Below are 19,696 nucleotides of genomic sequence, written 5' to 3' on the forward strand. Positions count from 1 at the left end.
ACAGTGTTCTTTGTGTTCTGTTGTCTCTTGTGTGTTGCTTTGACATTGTGTTCTAATCACATGGTGGGTTAAGATTCAGGGATCCTCACTAATACTCACCCAGAGAGGGGCCACCTCGGTGGGATCTGTTCAGCAGGCTGAGAGGAGAGCCACGGCCTGCCTGTCTCTGTATTGCTTGGGATTGGATCCTGCTCTAAGAGAGATGACCTTTGCAAATATTGACAGAAAATAAATTTGGTTTCGATTAGTTAGCTTTAGGAGACCTTTGTGGATCAATGCAATTAGATGCACAGTGTGTCGATATGCGCTGGGCCTTTTCGTTGGATGCATTGAGTAGGAGAGGAACTGCATGGGGTCAGGGTTAGGTGTATCGAACAGGATATTTTGAAAGCAGTGGAAGTAACAGAGATACAATGTGTTCTTTCAAATACAACAAGGCAAACAGTTCACAATCAATTTGCAACACACTATTGTGCAGTTTTGTATTTTTTCATGTTTTTATCCCTCTATATAACCAAATGCGGTAGAGAGAAAATAATTAGGTATATAATTAAATCTGTGGAACAAATATTCAAACAAAGTAAATGTAAAAAGGGAAAATCATCTCACTAAATAAAAATATCTCTCTCTTTTCCTCTGTGATGTACTGAGGTGTTATGGTCTTCTCTCTGTGACAGTGTAGTACTGCAGTACGATCTGGTGGATAACCCTCCTCCAGCCCCTGATCCTGCTCCTCTCCTCAGCAGCTCACATTAACCCAGCAGGGCTCTGCCTTTATGACTCTCCTGCTCACACTTCAGTGATGAGAGTAAACAAACGCTGGGCCAAAGGTCAGCTAAGCCCCCGGAATAAAAGAAGGCACAAGGGGAAAGAGGTGGGAGGAAAGGAGAGTGGCCAGAGGCATTGCTCAGATCACTGTCAGAACTTCAAGCAGGGGTGATAAACGAGACAATGGCACTAAACCGGAAATAATTCTAAACAGTGGAGGGGAGAGAAAGGCCTGCTTTGTCTTCATCTGTCAGTTGTGTTATTTTATCGGATCAGATATGACATTGAAACATGTAAAAATAATAAGTAAAACCACACCTCACTGATATGAATGTATTAATCACAATGTCGACTTCCTTTCAACCCTAGAGTAGAAATTAGGTAAACAATATGAACACAGATTTCAATGAGAGAAAAACAAAAATCCAAGGAGAGAGAAATCCAGTAGAAGATGGAAATTCACAGCACTTGGTCTTTTGGCTGGGAGCTGCTCCCTGCTGTATGTTGAGGCAGGTGGAGGGGGGAAGTGTTTCCAAACCTGTTTGTTATGGATGGGCCTCGATAGCTGCTCTGGCACAAACACACGCTAGTGGGCTGCTGGAGGGGCGGAACAATCTCAGACCAGTGGAGTAATCATTTTTATCCCGCTGATTTCCCAAATAGAAATGGACATGTATGATAAAAATGTCATGGCCACTCCACACGTTAGCTTCCTAATAGGATTGCACGTCACTTCCTAATGTCTCGCTCTGTTTGCCCATGCTCTGAATGGACACATTATTGCTCACAGGAACTTTACTGTAATATATGTTGAGACAAGTAGCTCTTTATGCCCTGTGATTATTTGGTTTGAATGAAACCCTGTAAATTCCCCCAGCTGTGCTTCCCCTGGATAAAGAGTGAGTGGAGTAAAAGTGACAACATGGGTTTGGTGTGGAAATGTGCACTGCTGCTCTCAGAGTTATAGTTAATATACCTGACATGAAAAACATGCTTAACTACTTACTATCACCTCCATCACAAAGGAAAGTGCGGACTTGAGCTTGTGTCTGCAGCAAAGGGTAGGCAAAAGTACTGCACTGAGCAAACCTGTTTTCTCAATCAACTTCCAGATATTACCACCACCAGAGGTACTATACTAATAGCTCAGCATCTTTACAGATATGATGGTGATGGGTTAAAGATATGATGGTTATGGGGTTAACCCCATCACCATCATCTCTTTAAACCCATCACCATCATATATTTAACCCCATCACCATCATATCTTTAACCCATCACCATCATATCTTTAAAGATATGGGGTTAACCCCATCACATCTTTAACCCATCACCATCATATCTTTAACCCATCACCATCATATCTTTAACCCCATCACCATCATATCTTTAACCCATCACATCTTTAACCCATCACCATCATATCTTTAACCCCATCACCATCATATCTTTAACCCCATCACCATCATATCTTTAACCCATCACCATCATATATTTAACCCCATCACCATCATATCTTTAACCCCATCACCATCATATCTTTAACCCATCACCATCATATCTTTAACCCATCACATCTTTAACCCATCACCATCATATCTTTATCACCATCATATCTTTAACCCCATCACCATCATATCTTTAAAGATATGATGGTGATGGGTTAAAGATGTGATGGGTTAAAGATATGATGGTGATGGGGTTAAAGATATGATGGTGATGGGTTAAAGATGTGATGGGTTAAAGATATGATGGTGATGGGGTTAAAGATATGATGGTGATGGGTTAAAGATAGGATGGTGATGGGTTAAAGATGTGATGGGGTTAAATATATGATGGTGATGGGGTTAAAGATAGTGGAGTAATGGCATATTGTTCACATGGGTGATTTGGCTTGGCATGCCTGATGCTACAACTCTTCCAGCATCAATGGCCACATGCATCCTCTACTTTAACACCATTACAACTACAAGACAAACATTCAGCCAATAGATCCACAGATAGACACAAATTTGCCTTGCAGTAGCATCTCCAAATCTGAGACACACACCAATGTCGATGGGGATTGTTAATGGGGTATGTGATGAGAGAGGTGACAGTATGTTACTTTAAATAGCCATATAGTATGGTGTTCTGGGTCACAGTCGGTGCCTGGTAGAGCCCCTCCTCTCTGATTGCTAGGCTACTGCCTCACACAATAGAACGACTAATCTTCTTATTTAAAATTCAAGGGCTCACCATATCTTAATGAAGCCTTAAGAAACTGTTAAATCCCTACATCTCTGGCAGATTATTGAATAGAGATAACCCTGGTAATCATAACATCTAAGTGGGCACTCAGTGTTTACTGCAGATTGGGTGCCCTTTTTATTAATTTATTGGACTGAATAATGCAGATTTATTTGGCTGGTAATTCTGACCGGCTGCAGTCTTTTTTTCATTGCAGGCGTCATGACAACATTCTCTATGCATGCAGGTGTACTCCTATGCTGACTGATGGCTAATTAGGATTGAAATATATAGGAAAGAATGAAAAGAGAAAAGGAAACAGCAGGTCCCGATAACAATAGCAAAAGTCAGCACTCAATGATTTGTTTGTGTGTGTATGTGCGTGCGTGAGCGCGCGTGTTTGTGCATGCGTGGTTGCGTGCGAGCCCTGAGGTATCTTAGAGCTGCACAGTAATCAAGTGCACAATTAGAAGAGAAAAAGGGAAAATATTGTCTATGAGTAGTTGTAAATGAAGTAGAATAATGCTAAATATGGTAACGTTAAGAGTGTGGAAGAACCCTGGCTCTGTTTTTAATCACAGAAAACCAACAGACAGTGGTGATTTCAGGCTTTGCATCATGCAGAAAAGGCAGACATGCTTGAGGTTTATTCCTCTGTTTAGCATCCTTTCGGAGAATAGAAGTGCCACCTCGCAGTTGAGCATTTGTCAGTTTATGGATGTTGCTGTCATGTAAGCCTCCCTGTACACACAGTGTGCAGTGCAGTGTGTAGATAAAAAAGGCAGGCCCGGGCTTTAGGCGACAGAAACACAGCACGTACACAGGAGGTACCCAATCCATTCCCACAGGGGATTACCCGCACTGCACTTTGGCTATATGACAGACATCCAGGGAAAGGTACCTATAGAAAATAATTTTGGCTTTAGCGGCTCACTGCTCAGGATACTGTACAAGACAATACTTGTGAGGCTGGCACTGCATAATCTGGGCTGTTGTATGTTTTTTACCCTTATGGAAATCAGCCAGTCAGCCATGGAGGAGTCAGTTTAAGAGTGTGTCTAGATGTGGTTCTTGGTGAGTCCATGAAACCCACCCTCTAGTATAGAATGAACACTAAACAAATTACAAATTATTATTCAGTTACCATGGAGGTTCTGCCCTATCAAAAAAAGAACAGTATCAAAACTCCTTTGTGTCTGTGTCATGTCTGGAGGTCTGGACGTCCTCATGTCTAACTGTCACTCTCTCTCTCTGATGTCTCTCAGGCCTCAGCATCCGTGGTGCCCAAGAGGAGGACCCTCCCGACCCCCAGCTCATGCGTCTGGACAACATGCTGCTGGCGGAGGGTGTGTCAGGACCAGAGAAAGGGGGTGGATCCGCCGCTGCCGCCGCTGCAGCCGCAGCTTCGGGAGGGGCCTCAGACAACTCCATCGAACACTCAGACTACAGAGCCAAACTCACCCAGATCAGACAGATCTACCACACAGAGCTGGAGAAATACGAACAGGTTGGTGTGAGTCACACCTTTAACCACCTTCACATCACACCTTTAAGCTTCATAGACGTATTATTAGAGTACAAAACCAGGAACAAAATATTTGTTGTAATATTGGAAACGTACATATTTTGTGGTTCGTTAACTAAGTCTAAGTTAACTAAGTTTCAGGAGTAGTGTAGTCTAAGTTAACTAAGTCTCGGGAGTTATGTAGTCTAAGTCTAAGTTAACTACATCTGGGGAGTAGTGTCATCTAAGTCTTAAGTTAACTAAGTCTGGGGAGTAGTGTCATCTAAGTTAACTAAGTCTGGGGAGTTATGTAGTCTAAAAAGTCTGGGGTGTAGTGTCATCTAAGTCTAAGTTAACTAACTCTGGGGTGTAGTGTCATCTAAATCTAAGTTAACTAACTCTTTGGAGTAGTGTAGTCTAAGTCTAAGTTAACTTACTTAGACTACTCCCAGAGTTAGTTAACTAATTCTGGGGAGTAGTGTCTAAGTTTTTTTCTTTTTTTATAATTTATTATATATTTTTTTACTTTATTCTCATGGTATCCAATTGGTAGTTACAGTCTTGTCCCATCGCTGCAACTCCCGTACGGACTCGGGAGAGGCAAAGGTCAAAAGCCGTGTGTCCTCTGAAACACAACCCAACCGAGCCGCACTGCTTCTCGACACAATGCTCGCTTAACCTGGAAGCCAACCGCACCAATGTGTTGGAGGAAACACCGTACACCTGGTGACCGTGTCAGCGTGCATTGCGCCCGGCCTGCCACAGGAGTAACTAGAGCACGATGGTACAAGAACATCCCTGCCGGCCAAACCCTCTCCTAACCCGGACGACGCTGGGCCAATTGGGCACCCATGGGTTTCCCGGTCGCAGCCGGCTACGACAGAGCCTGGACTTGAACCAGGATCTCTAGTGGCACAGCTAGGACTGCGATGCAGTGCCTTAGACCACTGCGTCACTCGGGAGGCCCAGTGTAGTCTAAGTTAACTAAGTCTGGGGAGTAGTGTAGTCTAAGTAAGTTAACTAAGTCTGGGGAGTAGTGTCATCTAAGTCTAAGGTAACTAGGTTAACTAAGTCTGGGGAGTTATGTAGTCTAAGTCTAAGTTAACTAAGTCTGGGAAGTAGTGTAGTCTAAGTAATGTAGTCGTCTCAGTAAAATGAGAATATGATCAACTCATTCAGGTGCCATGTTGAGCTTCAGCAATAAAACAGACACATTATAAGAGAAAATGAAAGGTGGAACACTGATGCCTCAGCAGTGCAGCGAGGTGAATTAGACTAATTTACTCCCGGCACTCTGAGAGGAGAGGAGTGAGGGAGGAGAGGAGAGTAGAGGAGGGAGGGGAGAAGAGGACACACAACACTTTGCCTGGAGTGAATGCATCTTTCTTAGGGGTGTTTCCAGGTTTTAATTATCTAAATGTAAATACTTAACGAATTTTACTCAGAGTAATGAGCTAAAGTGTGCACTACGTAAATGAGTTATTCTAATTAATCATGTATGAACTACTGGTTTAACGAAAAGCTGTTTAAATTCTCTCTGTGCTGGGCCAAAGCCAAATTGCAAATCGGCATTTGCATTTATAGATGACTTCACCAACTAAGTAATTGAAGTGCTCAGCAGTCGTATAAATACTGGGCTGTGTTTTTCAAAAGCACGATCAGTGAAGATACTTTTAACTAAGGGAGTAGGCTAATAAACACATTCAGCTACTGAAAGTTGTTCCTAACCAAAGGATACTCGCCAGGAGGGTACTAACAGGGCTGGGTTGGGCTCTGTGATTTCTCTTCAGGCGTGTAACGAGTTCACCACCCATGTGATGAACCTGCTGAGGGAGCAGTCCCGCACGCGACCCATCTCTCCCAAAGAGATAGAACGCATGGTGGGCATCATCCACCGCAAGTTCAGCTCCATCCAGATGCAGCTCAAGCAGAGCACCTGTGAGGCCGTCATGATCCTGCGCTCCAGATTCCTTGATGCCAGGTCAGTGTGTATATATGACGTGCATGTGTGTTACTGTGTGTCTCTGTGTTCCAAAACGTTTCTTAGACCGTGACCCACAAAATCAATGTTTCTAGACCCACAAAACCAATGCTTCTAGACCCACAAAACCAATGTTTCTAGACCCACAAAATCAATTTTTCTAGACCCACAAAATCAATGTTTCTAGACCCACAAAACCAATGCTTCTAGACCCACAAAACCAATGTTTCTAGACCCACAAAACCAATGTTTCTAGACCCACAAAACCAATGTTTCTATTTTGGAGCATACAGTAGGCAGGCATGATCGTAATAACAACACTTCCTAGAAAATGTACTTCTATATCTGCGAAACACGAATCAACAACATACAGCGCCAAACAGTACACTGCAAATATTCATAGATGATCTTGCCATAAAGCGCACGTATTATGTGTTATAGCCATCTTTCAAGATAATCATCCGCTATCACCTGAAAGAATTTTAGATTAAATGAAGTGGGAACAAAGTCATATGTAATCAGCAGGTGTTCTGGATTACTGTAATCACAAACCGTTTGTGGAGTGGAGCTCTAAGGAGAGTGGGAGGAAGCAGAAGCACATTTGCTGCCCATTGCTTGTGTGAAGTGCAGTAAACAAGGCAAAATAAGCAGCAAATGCTAAATAACATGATAAGTAGTTCCCTGGGGGGGTAAAGGAGACCCAGATCTAGTTAGAGGGGATTTGTTCCCACTGGAGTTCCTAGTTGTGGAGTGGAGCTCTAAGGAGAGTGGGAGGAAGCAGATGCACATTTGCTGCCCATTGCTTGTGTGAAGTGCAGTAAACAAGGCAAAATAAGCAGCAAATGCTAAATAACATGATAAGTAATGCCCTGGGGGGGTAAAGGAGACCCAGATCTAGTTAGAGGGGATTTGTTCCCACTGGACTTTCCTGAGGCCGTGGCATTCCAGGAACAATGCTCGCTGGGCATGTCTTGATTTCTATAATGTACTGAGTTGCAACTGGGCCTAGCACTCCATCACCAAGCCTGCCCATCTGCTGTGCTAAACACTACACATTACATGCTTGGCCTGGAGATCAGAGCCCAACAGACCAAATTAAGCAATGTATGTGTTTGTGTGTTTCTGTGTGTGTTGTGTGGGTTTAGCGGTTGGAGGATGGCTTGGTGTGTGTTGATGAGGATGGTGCTGAAAGGAGGACACAATATTCCGCTCCTGAGACCCCCATTCCTCATTATTTTCACCATTTATGTGTGAGATTGATTGTGCTATTTGTCCGATCCAAATGGACGAGTTAATGCTGGTTTGGCTAATGAGCTTCCTTGGCCTTTCTCTCATTTTGTTCACTATTCAGGCGGAAAAGGAGAAACTTCAGCAAGCAGGCGACGGAGATCTTGAACGAGTATTTCTACTCGCACCTCAGCAACCCATATCCCAGTGAAGAAGCCAAAGAGGAGTTGGCCAAAAAGTGCAGCATTACAGTATCCCAGGTGGGTGCAGCTTCCTTATCTCAGACGCAGTGGCTGGTGGGTATTCAGGGGAGAAAAGGCAGTATACGAGGTCCCTGGCTGCAACTCAAGACCATTCTGGAAGGACGGCTAGGCCACACTATCAGAGAACAATGTCCTTATCTTACCTTGACATTGAGCCTAATGACACCTCAGCTAGGGCAGGTTCAGCCTATCACAGCAGTGGCCACGGGGAGGGGAGGTCAGTGTCCTAATATTGGCCGCAATCAGAGGCCTACAGTGGGTAAGCCCTCCATATACTGTATGTCCACTCTGGGCCTGTTAGTCCTCCATATATGTCCTCTCTGGGCCTGTTAGTCCTCCATAGATGTCCACTCTGGGTCTCCTGCCATTTTCTTTGTCATTGTCTCTGCGCGCTCGATCAGTCCAGGTGGCTGGATGTCAACCTGTATAGGTTATCCAGTTAATCCATATGATGTTTAAGGTACATGTGAAGTCACAGTGCTCAGGCTTAGGCTTGTACATGCAGACGACACTGCTTCACCCAATAAATATTTTGTTTTTACAAACAATTTATGTGACTTTCCCACTTTACCTTTTATCTAATAGATGGGTTAACCTGAAGGCAATATAATCTCTCACACCCAACCCCCACACCCAAACCAAGTCAGCGTTGTTATCCTCCTTCACTCTGTTCTGCTACTATTGTTAAAAGTTGGATCATTTAGATTTGTGTAACAAGTTCAGATGTTAATCCATGGTTGTTCCAATTTGAGAATTACCTATACAATAAACACTGATTTGCAATGTTCTCTCTTGTCTGTGGGGAGGGGGTGTGGAGGGGTATATTGAGTGTAGTCATGCAGAGTCAGATACTGTAAAAGCCCATTCTTTTTTGCCTTCAGGGGGTGGGAAGCACCATCACAGTATCACAGGTATGTCATGACTTCTCCTGATCCACAGTTGTTGTTTTCATTCTTTTGTATATTTTCTTGTTTTCTGTATGTGCACCTTCACAGTCTACCACTGCACACAGATCCCCTTCCTCACACAAATGGACTGATATCCTGGCATTCAAAATCAGTCTGATGCTATTTTAATGTAGGCGTACCATGCTTACAGCTTTACTGTAAGTTTGGCACCAAGCAAGTTCCACTGTGATACATAGAATGTGTGTTATTTTGCTGTTGAATATCACACAATATTGGGTGAGCAAATCATACGCCAAGACTAGGTATCATACAACATTTTCATTGTATTTTCAGCGCACTTTTGATCATTATTTATGATTGCTAAATACCATTTAAAGACAACAACCATACCACCACATTATATGTTGGTTTTGATGTCTCATGTCATATCATTTAACTTTTTTTGTTATTTCTATAACACAAATCATTTGTTTTCTACACAGTATGCATTTTTGTTAGTTGTAGATCGTCTGCTAGTTATGTCCTTCTTGGTTTTAGAACATGCAGCGTGTGTCTAATGTTCTGCTTTCTGCCAGTGTGGTTCATGTTAGTTGAAGGAGTGGGCATTGACCCTCACAAGTGGAACAATTCTCTGTTCTGAGTGCTTGACTTAACAGGGCACTGTAGGAGTTCCCAGGAGGACAAATCAGTCCAGAAATAAGAGGCCTTTTAAGAATTCACTTGAACTCATCTCAAGCCCCATTAGCAGGGTTCTCCTTGACAAGCCTAGTCCACTGCAGCCACTCCTATTGACTACTTTGTAGTGCTTTGGCTCAGTCTTAGTGAGTTAGACTATGTCAAGTCCTCTCTGGGTTTGATGTCTTACCCAAGCATAGGAGAGCCTGGTGAAGTCAGAAGAGTTACTCCAGAGAATGGGCAGTAATGGCATGTTTGGGTATTTCCAGATACTCTCAAACTCAATGGTGAGGTTTGTTCATTAAGGAAGGCATTATGTACAGTATTACAGTACCTTTGTATACTTCATTATAGAACTTTCTTTCATATACACTACAGTGACTGTAGTATAAATATGTGAATCAATAAGCATTAGATATCAGTCTGATGGTTATCACAGATGTCTAGGTGGAATCTATTGCTTTGATTTATGGATTGACTAAGTAGGTTTAGGTGGACATTACACAATGCCAATGTTGTTCTCTGACTAGAGGGAACTGAGTGTGTGTTTCATTGCATGAGCATATACTGAACAAAACTATAAATGCAACATGTAAAGTGTTGGTCCCATGTTTCATGAGCTGAAATAATAGATCCCAGAAATGTTCCATACTCACAAAAAGGTTATTGCTCAAAAATGTTGTGCTCAAATGTGTTTACATCCCTGTTAGTGAGCCTTTCTACTTTGTCAAGATAATCCATCCACCTGACAGGTGTAGCATATCAAGAAGCTGATTAAACAGAGTGATCATTATACAGATGCATCTTGACAGTACGTGTTCCGTTTGTATTTTTGTTCAGTATAATTTGAGCCAGTTTGCTACAGCAGGAAAATAATCCTGCATCAACAGGAAATGTGAATTATTATTTGTATTTTTTGTAGTGGTTGATAAATCTTTCAAGTCTGACATTTTAAAGTGGATATTACAAACTTTAGAAGCATTTTTAAACCTTGAATACTCTACAAGTTTGCATTTCCTGCTATGCAGGAAAATCCTCAGCACCAAAAGAGTGTTAAAGTTAAGATCCTACATCTGTAATTCTGTTGTTCAAGATATTACCTCACTTCATGAAGCAATGGCCCTCTACATTCAGGAGTCAGTCTTACTGTATTATTTCACTCTGTCAGTATGCATGTGTGACAATAAAGGTGTGGGATTGGACGGCAGTGGTTTCTGTCAGTGTTTATGGATGTGTCAGGGGCCATAATTGATATAATCTCCAGGCAGTGCTGCTGTGAGGGGGCACTCTGCTCCCAGGGCACAGACAGGGACAGGCAGCCCTCTAAACGGACAAAAGACAGAGAGCTCAGAACACAGGGCCGATTCAGCACCACAATCTGTGTTTACCCATTTCAGAGCTCACAGTTTTCACACTTATCAATATTTCAGGTCATTATATATTAAGGCGAGGGATGCCTTGGGTTAAGGTGTTAAGTATTCATGTTCTCTGTTCTATTATTGATAATATTAGCAGCAGGATGGCCACTGAAACCACCTTTGTCTGTATAATTAAGACCCGTGTTTTAGGTTTCGTTAAAGAGTCTCCCGAAGAAGACCTTATAAATCCAGTGGTATTGAGATCTTGGAAAGATCCTCTATTCCCTTTCAATGACAAGAGCAGTGTATTGACCCGGAGTGGGGTAGAAATGTTAGTGAATTATTAACTACTATTACATGCCCCCTCTAGTGGGTCACTGAGAACAAACCCGGTGTCGTGTTCTTGCAAGGAGTCTGCATGACCATTATACAATCGCTCCTTTTGATGCAGCTGCTGAGGTCAGGTAATTCAGTCTTTCAACTTGGCTCCCACTACACAGGGAAGTCAATTGAATGCACAGTCTGCCACAAGATAAAAGGGAATTAGTTCTGTGGATTGGGTTGTGGTCCCTACCTTACGGTGCCTGCATTTACACAATGTTTAGCTCAACTGTGAATCACCAAAGCCAGAGTTGAGTGAGCAGGAGAAAAATGTGTGTGACCAGGGGAAGTGGCCCCTTAATACCCAGGGTAGAGGATGCTAACACTGCTGAGGCTGTGCAATCTAACAACACCGTACAGTGGTTAAACACAGTCATAACAACCTGTCCTGAATAATAGAATAACACTGACCAGGTCTTCACAAACTGATATATTCAATAGAATTTCCCCATGATCTGTCAAAAGCAATTCTGTTTTTGAATTGATTGTAATACTTTTCTATTTCAAGCATTCATGTAACACAATGTTGAATACTGGCGAGTTCATTATTTCTATCAATAATCAGAAGCAAATATATATGAGAACTACTGTTTCCAGTAGAACTATAGTCCCAGTAGAACTATAGCCCCAGTAGAACTATAGCCCCAGTAGAACTATAGCCCCAGTAGAACTATAACCCCAGTAGAACTATAGCCCCAGTAGACCTACAGCCCCAGTAGACCTACAGCCCCAGTAGAACTACAGCCCCAGTAGAACTACGGCCCCAGTAGAACTATAGCCCCAGTAGAACTATAACCCCAGTAGAACTATAGCCCCAGTAGAACTACAGCCCCAGCAGAACTATAGCCCCAGTAGAACTATAACCCCAGTAGAACTATAGCCCCAGTAGAACTATAACCCCAGTAGAACTATAACCCCAGTAGAACTATAGCCCCAGTAGAACTATAACCCCAGTAGAACTATAGCCCCAGTAGAACTATAACCCCAGTAGAACTATAACCCCAGTAGAACTATAACCCCAGTAGAACTATAACCCCAGTAGAACTATAGCCCCAGTATAACTATAACCCCAGTAGAACTATAGCCCCAGTAGAACTATAACCCCAGTAGAACTATAACCCCAGTAGAACTATAGCCCCAGTAGAACTATAACCCCAGTAGAACTATAACCCCAGTAGAACTATAACCCCAGTAGAACTATAACCCCAGTAGAACTATAACCCCAGTAGAACTATAGCCCCAGTAGAACTATAACCCCAGTAGAACTATAGCCCCAGTAGAACTATAACCCCAGTAGAACTATAACCCCAGTAGAACTATAACCCCAGTAGAACTATAGCCCCAGTAGAACTATAACCCCAGTATAACTATAACCCCAGTAGAACTATAGCCCCAGTATAACTATAACCCCAGTAGAACTATAACCCCAGTAGAACTATAGCCCCAGTAGAACTATAACCCCAGTATAACTATAACCCCAGTAGAACTATAACCCCAGTAGAACTATAGCCCCAGTATAACTATAACCCCAGTAGAACTATAACCCCAGTAGAACTATAGCCCCAGTAGAACTATAACCCCAGTAGAACTATAACCCCAGTAGAACTATAACCCCAGTAGAACTATAACCCCAGTAGAACTATATCCCCAGTAGAACTATAACCCCAGTATAACTATAACCCCAGTAGAACTATAGCCCCAGTAGAACTATAACCCCAGTAGAACTATAACCCCAGTAGAACTATAACCCCAGTAGAACTATAACCCCAGTAGAACTATAACCCCAGTAGAACTATAACCCCAGTAGAACTATAGCAAAACCAAAAACCAGCGATAGTCACCATGGTGATTACCATTATAACCATTTTTCAAAGGCCTCTCATATATTGCTAATCCAAGCTCATTGTCATTATCATTGTGTTTATTATGCACTATAATGCCATGTAGATGGGATTCATAAAAGTGTCTGGCTGTGGTGGGCTAGGTAGTTTTCATTATGTTGTGGCCCTTGTGTTAAAACAGCGCTGCTGATAAGTGACTTCTTTATGATGCGCTGTGAGGCCTATAGATGCCATTGAAGCAGACAGGTACGGCCTCGGTCCTCCATGTGATTTCATAAAGAATCGATTAAAGGTAGCTACAGCCATTACCCAGCAGCACACACACACACACACATAGACAGACAGACAGGCAGCTCAGCTCAGCCGTTACTATTAGATGAAACAGGCCAGAGGCTTTAGAGAGCTGTCTGGAGGCTTCTTTTTACCTATGCTTTGTTTTAGCTCTCTTAAATGTTAGCCCAAGTACTGTACCGCAGAATCATTACTGATATTAAAGGCATTATAGTACTGCATTTTCTGAAATATAACAATGCCATTGTATTTGTCTTAAAGTGATTTCTCAAAGCATGGTAATGTGTTTCTATTTCCTGTTAAATATATACAGTAATATATATATATATATATATATATATATAAATAAAAACCTATATATATAAATGCATAAAAGTGCATAAAAACCTCTCTCTGAGTGGTATCATTATTGGGATATTACTGTGAATATATACAGTGGGGAGAACAAGTAGTTGATACACTGCCGATTTTGCAGGTTTTCCAACTTACAAAGCATGTAGAGGTCTGTAATTTTTATCATAGGTACACTTCAACTGTGAGAGACGGAATCTAAAACAAAAATCCAGAAAATCACATTGTATGATTTTTAAGTAATTAATTTGCATTTTATTGCATGACATAAGTATTTGATACATCAGAAAAGCAGAACTTAATATTTGGTACAGAAACCTTTGTTTGCAATTACAAAGATCATACGTTTCCTGTAGTTATTGACCAGGTTTGCACACACTGCAGCAGGGATTTTGGCCCACTCCTCCATACAGACCTTCTCCAGATCCTTCAGGTTTCGGGGCTGTCGCTGGGCAATACGGACTTTCAGCTCCCTCCAAAGATTTTCTATTGGGTTCAGGTCTGGAGACTGGCTAGGCCACTCCAGGACCTTGAGATGCTTCTTACGGAGCCACTCCTTAGTTGCCCTGGCTGTGTGTTTCGGGTCGTTGTCATGCTGGAAGATCCAGCCACGACCCATCTTCAATGCTCTTACTGAGGGAAGGAGGTTTTTGGCCAAGATCTTGCGATACATGGCCCCATCCATCCTCCCCTCAATATGGTGCAGTCGTCCTGTCCCCTTTGCAGAAAAGCATCCCCAAAGAATGATGTTTCCACCTCCATGCTTCACGGTTGGGAGGGTGTTCTTGGGGTTGTACTCAACCTTCTTCTTCCTCCAAACACGGCGAGTGGAGTTTAGACCAAAAAGCTCTATTTTTGTCTCATCAGACCACATGACCTTCTCCCATTCCTCCTCTGGATCATCCAGATGGTCATTGGCAAACTTCAGACGGGCCTGGAAATGCGCTGGCTTGAGCAGGGGGACCTTGCATGCGCTGCAGGATTTCAATCCATGACGGTGTAGTGTGTTACTAATGGTTTTCTTTGAGACTGTGGTCCCAGCTCTCTTCAGGTCATTGACCAGGTCCTGCCGTGTAGTTATGGGCTGATCCCTCACCTTTCTCATGATCATTGATGCCCCACGAGGTGAGATCTTGCATGGAGCCCCAGACCGAGGGTGGTTGACCGTCATCTTCAACTTCTTCCATTTTCTAATAATTGCGCCAACAGTTGTTGCCTTCTCACCAAGCTGCTTGCCTATTGTCCTGTAGCCCATCCCAGCCTTGTGCAGGTCTACAATTTTATCCCTGATGTCCTTACACAGCTCTCTGGTCTTGGCCATTGTGGAGAGATTGGAGTCTGTTTGATTGAGTGTGTGTACAGGTGTCTTTTATACAGGTAACAAGTTCAAACAGGTGCAGTTAATACAGGTAATGAGTGGAGAACAGGAGGGCTTCTTAAAGAAAAACTAACAGGTCTGTGAGAGCCGGAATTCTTACTGGTTGGTAGGTGATCAAATACTTATGTCATGCAATAAAATGCAAATTAATTACTTAAAAATCATACAATGTGATTTTTTGGATTTTTGTTTTAGATTCCGTCTCTCACAGTTGAAGTGTACCTATGATAAAAATTACAGACCTCTACATGCTTTGTAAGTAGGAAAACCTTCAAAATCGGCAGTGTATCAAATACTTGTTCTCCCCACTGTATATATATGTTGGTGATCTGGCTCAAAGGTTGAGACTGCCTACATCCTCACTGCCCTTAACATCCACTGTAAGCAGGTTAAGTAAAAAGGATGATGGCTAGGGCTTTCATTGCTTCCAATTAAACATTGCTTGTTAGTTTAACCTCTAGGTAAACACATTAAACAATTGATGTCAAGGAAACCCTGCCAACAGTGGCTTCGCCTGAATGGTCATTCATTTTAATTGCCTAGATATTAAAGATTTAGAAGCACAGAGACATGCAGGATAGAAACGATCTGATGTCATGCAAATCCAGTTGGTTTGCGCATGCTGCAGCATTGGCGGGTTGCTGGAGATATTAAAATGTAAGCGCAGGGGTGGAAATTAAATAAAGCTTCATTAGGGGCAGCTGCTCTTTGGCTGGTCCGGCAGCATGCTGCAGGAGCTGAGGGGAGCCATAGCACGGCGACAGGCCACTCTAATTTATAGGCCTATTAAAACACAACCCTAATCTCTTTATTATTCCACTCTTATTGCAGAGCCAACCCTCACAACCTGGAACATGTATTTATTTATTTCCTTCTTTCTTTCTTTCTTTCTTTCTTTCTTTCTTTCTTTCTTTCTTTCTTTCTTTCTTTCTTGCTTTCTTGCTTTCTTTCTTTCTTTCTTGCTTTCTTTCTTGCTTTCTTGCTTTCTTTCTTGCTTTCTTTCTTTCTTTCTTTCTTGCTTTCTTTCTTTCTTTCTTGCTTTCTTTCTTTCTTGCTTTCTTGCTTTCTTTCTTGCTTTCTTTCTTGCTTTCTTTCTTGCTTTCTTTCTTTCTTTCTACCATGAGGTTGGAAGGATTTATTTCTGTCACTGTGCTGTAATACTGTAGTATTAGTTATAATGATATAATACAAATATAAGCATTTAGAAGTAGAAATATAGAAACTGCACTTTTTAATTACAGAAGCTACACTTTTTACAGTTTTTAATGCTAGCATTTATTATTGTTAAAGTGATAGCTAAACTGTGATGATAGAGTTGTTATTAATAGAGACACAGCAAACATTTTGCCCATAGATTGTATTTCATATGGACACAAAAGTTCCTCATGAACGTTGTGTTGTAGGCCTCACTGTTACTCGTTGACCTCACCATAGCACCACAATGCCTGCGTCCTGTATTGTGCAGCCTGGCTGACTGAATGTGCAGTGGCCAGACATGGGTTTGATGCTCTGCACTGGTGGACTAAGAAATCATCTTCATTAATATTCATCTGTGTATCTGTTAAGCAAGTTCTACCACCAGTGCAGTAGCAAACAAGTCTACACATAAAATGTCAGAACTTATTTCCTTAGGCCTGGCAATGTAATACAATCTGAGAAATGTTCAGTGTGTGTTGTGGGAGAGAAGCAGCCCCTTGTGTGTTGGTTTTGTCAAGAGACAAACAGAGAGCATGTCATGCTCCTTTCTATGATAACGCACAAGTGATTCCTGATTATTGCTTAATTAGCCTGCATACCCAGTGGACATTACTGCAGGGGCTGGGAATTGAGTACTTGATGGACCCAAACGTGACATCTTGAAACAATCCCACTGCTCAGTGCACAGTGCCTTGGCTGCTTGACGTCTGACACCTCGGCTCTCCCTCTGCTCTCTCCCCCAGGTATCCAACTGGTTCGGCAACAAGAGAATCCGGTACAAGAAGAACATAGGCAAGTTCCAGGAAGAAGCTAACCTGTACGCTGCTAAGACTGCAGTAACAGCAGCGCATGCAGTGGCCGCCGCAGTGCAGAACAGCCAGACCAACTCCCCTACCACACCCAACTCCGGTAGGCACCCCTGTGCAGGCCCTAACTCTGCCATCCACCCCCAGCCCTCAGCCCCCAGCCCCCCATGCTTAACCCCCACTCACGCACCATTCACACAGGCAGGAGTGACAGGCACTGCTCCCAGCCTTGGGATCACAGAGTCTCCTGTCTTTGATACAGTCGATGCCAAATAAGACAAGCAAACTCATGCATAAAGAGTGCATTCTTGGTTTGTGAACCGAGAACAGATGTATATCTGACAAAAAGACAGTTCAAAATGATGTCACTGAGGTTTTGTTTTCCCTTGACTTTTCCTCAGCCCCCCCTCTAATTTGTCAAACTGTAGCTCCACTGTATGGTAGTGCATTTTATTCTAAGAGAGATTGAAAATAATAGCTGGGAGCAGTTAGAGTAGACTGTATAGGTTACACCAATGTGAAATAACAACAGCAATGCACACAATTGTTAATGAATAATGGGACTCACAAATGACAGTACAAAGACATCCAACACAATGTATAGTACAGGAGAATGACTGTGATTTTGGACTTGGCTGACCTGACAAGGGGATGTGATCTGGTAAGCGATAGCTATTTGAAGTGGTCCCCTTTTTCTTGCACCCAGGATTCCAGATGAAAGATGAAGAATTTCAGCTGGACTCTGCAGAGAGCAAAAACACTCTTTTAACCAACATGTTTACTGGTACTGCTCTTTTCATAAGCTTCTTATTGTCCTTGTTATTGGTATATGATATTTCCCCACTAACAGTAGATAGGAAGTTAGGGATGTGGAACAAATTGGGAGCTTAAAGCGATCAGCCACATGTTGGATCACTGTTTGTTTCATGTGATTTTTATTAAATTTGTTTTGCCTCCTTTTTTGTGGACAATCTGAATACCCTCCTCAGAATTATGACATGACCACTATCCTCTCCTTTATCATGTGTTTCCTTGCTTCCCTTCCTTTTGTAGTTGCTTGCTTTTTGGGAATCTAGTAACTGAGTGTAGTAGTGGGTGTTGTGTATGTACAGTAGAGTGTGTTTGTATCTCTCTGTGTGCCTGTGTGTGTGTGTGTTTAGTTAGTATGTACTCTTTCCTCGTAGCCCTCTATATAGTTATTCAGCTACTTACATCTTCCCTTTCCAGGTTCTTCAGGTTCTTTTAACCTCCCAAACTCTGGGGACATGTTCTTGAGCATGCAGTCTCTGAATGGGGATTCTTACCAAGGGGCACAAGTCGGAGCCAATGTGCAGTCACAGGTAGGAGCCACAAACAGGGACAGGTCTTATGTGCAAATGCACAGAGCCGTCCCAGTTTTGCCTGTGCGCTGAGCCATCCACAGTGCAGTCTTGAAGTACAGTAACTAAGACATGCTTCCCACATTGGGCCAGCTCAGATTCCCACAGTGTCATAGTCTCTACTGTAAAAGTAACAAAGTGGGCTCCATTGTCTATTTTGAGAACATTGAAAGTGTTTACTGACTGTAATTCGCTTTGGATGGAATATTCTGGCCTAACTAAAAATATCCCACCCCATTGCTATCAACAATTATTTCTAAAAGACTCCAGAAAATGTATTTATTTAATCTCTGTAACTGACTCGATTGAAGATTCCCATTTTGTGAATGCATTTGGCTTTGACTTGAGCTCTTGGGTTGGTGTTGGGTTTTATGGTATTGTATTCTCCCTACAGTTCTGTCTTGTATTCTTTCCTGTCTTTGTCTCATTTTGGTTGTGTTGCATTTTGTTGTTGTTGTCATCCGTTATGTTATTTCTTCAGGTTCAGAGACAGACATAGAGAAACATTGCCAGAAGTTACTGACCCTACCGTTACACTTGTTTACACTGAACTGCACTGGGGTCGGAACGCAATCATGGTGACATTAAGACACCGTGGAGCCGTCGTGAGATATGAGTTGGAAAACGTACCTCAATGCAGGGATGGGATATTCCACTGTACTAAAAATGTTACCTTTATCCACACTGCTCCATATAGAAGATTGGAATACTACCAGTTTTCCCGGAAACCTGCCCTTTTTGTTCTCATGCTAGCTAGCATTAGCCACATCAGCCATTATTGAATGGCATGTGACGTTGAACAACAAACGAGCTGATTGGCTGACACTGCCAATCCAAAATGCCTGCGGTGGCTAATGCTAGCCAACATTGAGGATGAAAAGGGCAGTTTTCCCTTAAAATTAGAAGTATTTCATTCTTGTCGGTGTATCAGTGTGGATAAAGATTACATTTGGAGTACAGTGGCATATCCCATCCCTGCATTGAGGTACGTTTTCTGACCAGTATCTTGCGCCGGTTCCATGGTGTCTTAATGTTACCATGATTGTGTTCCGAACCCAATGCAGCTCAGTGTAAACAAGTGTAACGGTAGGGTCAGTATCTTCTGGCAAAGAGAAACATATCCATAAACATGTCAGATGCCCCCATTAGAACTAGAGAT

General features: G+C 42.5%; 1 protein-coding gene across 10 annotated transcripts in view; it reads left to right on the plus strand.

Annotated features, from left to right (window-relative positions):
- Positions 1 to 19,696, plus strand: part of pbx3b (pre-B-cell leukemia homeobox 3b) — a 90,851-nt gene that overhangs the window by 61,378 nt on the left and 9,777 nt on the right. The window contains exons 3-9 of one of the 10 annotated variants that reach the window (XM_071403388.1): positions 4,263 to 4,510; positions 6,292 to 6,482; positions 7,834 to 7,969; positions 8,854 to 8,883; positions 17,096 to 17,144; positions 17,865 to 17,942; positions 18,386 to 18,498. In XM_071403388.1, the coding sequence (XP_071259489.1) occupies positions 4,263 to 4,510; positions 6,292 to 6,482; positions 7,834 to 7,969; positions 8,854 to 8,883; positions 17,096 to 17,144; positions 17,865 to 17,942; positions 18,386 to 18,498 (845 nt within the window). Of the gene's footprint in view, positions 1 to 4,262; positions 4,511 to 6,291; positions 6,483 to 7,833; positions 7,970 to 8,853; positions 8,884 to 17,095; positions 17,262 to 17,864; positions 17,943 to 18,385; positions 18,499 to 19,696 lie in introns of all 10 variants that reach the window. The other 9 variants (XM_071403383.1, XM_071403384.1, XM_071403389.1 and 6 more) reach the window with 9 other exon arrangements.

The sequence above is a fragment of the Salvelinus alpinus genome, chromosome 5 (genome assembly GCF_045679555.1).
Source record: "Salvelinus alpinus chromosome 5, SLU_Salpinus.1, whole genome shotgun sequence".
In the NCBI taxonomy this organism is placed as follows: Eukaryota; Metazoa; Chordata; class Actinopteri; order Salmoniformes; family Salmonidae; genus Salvelinus; species Salvelinus alpinus.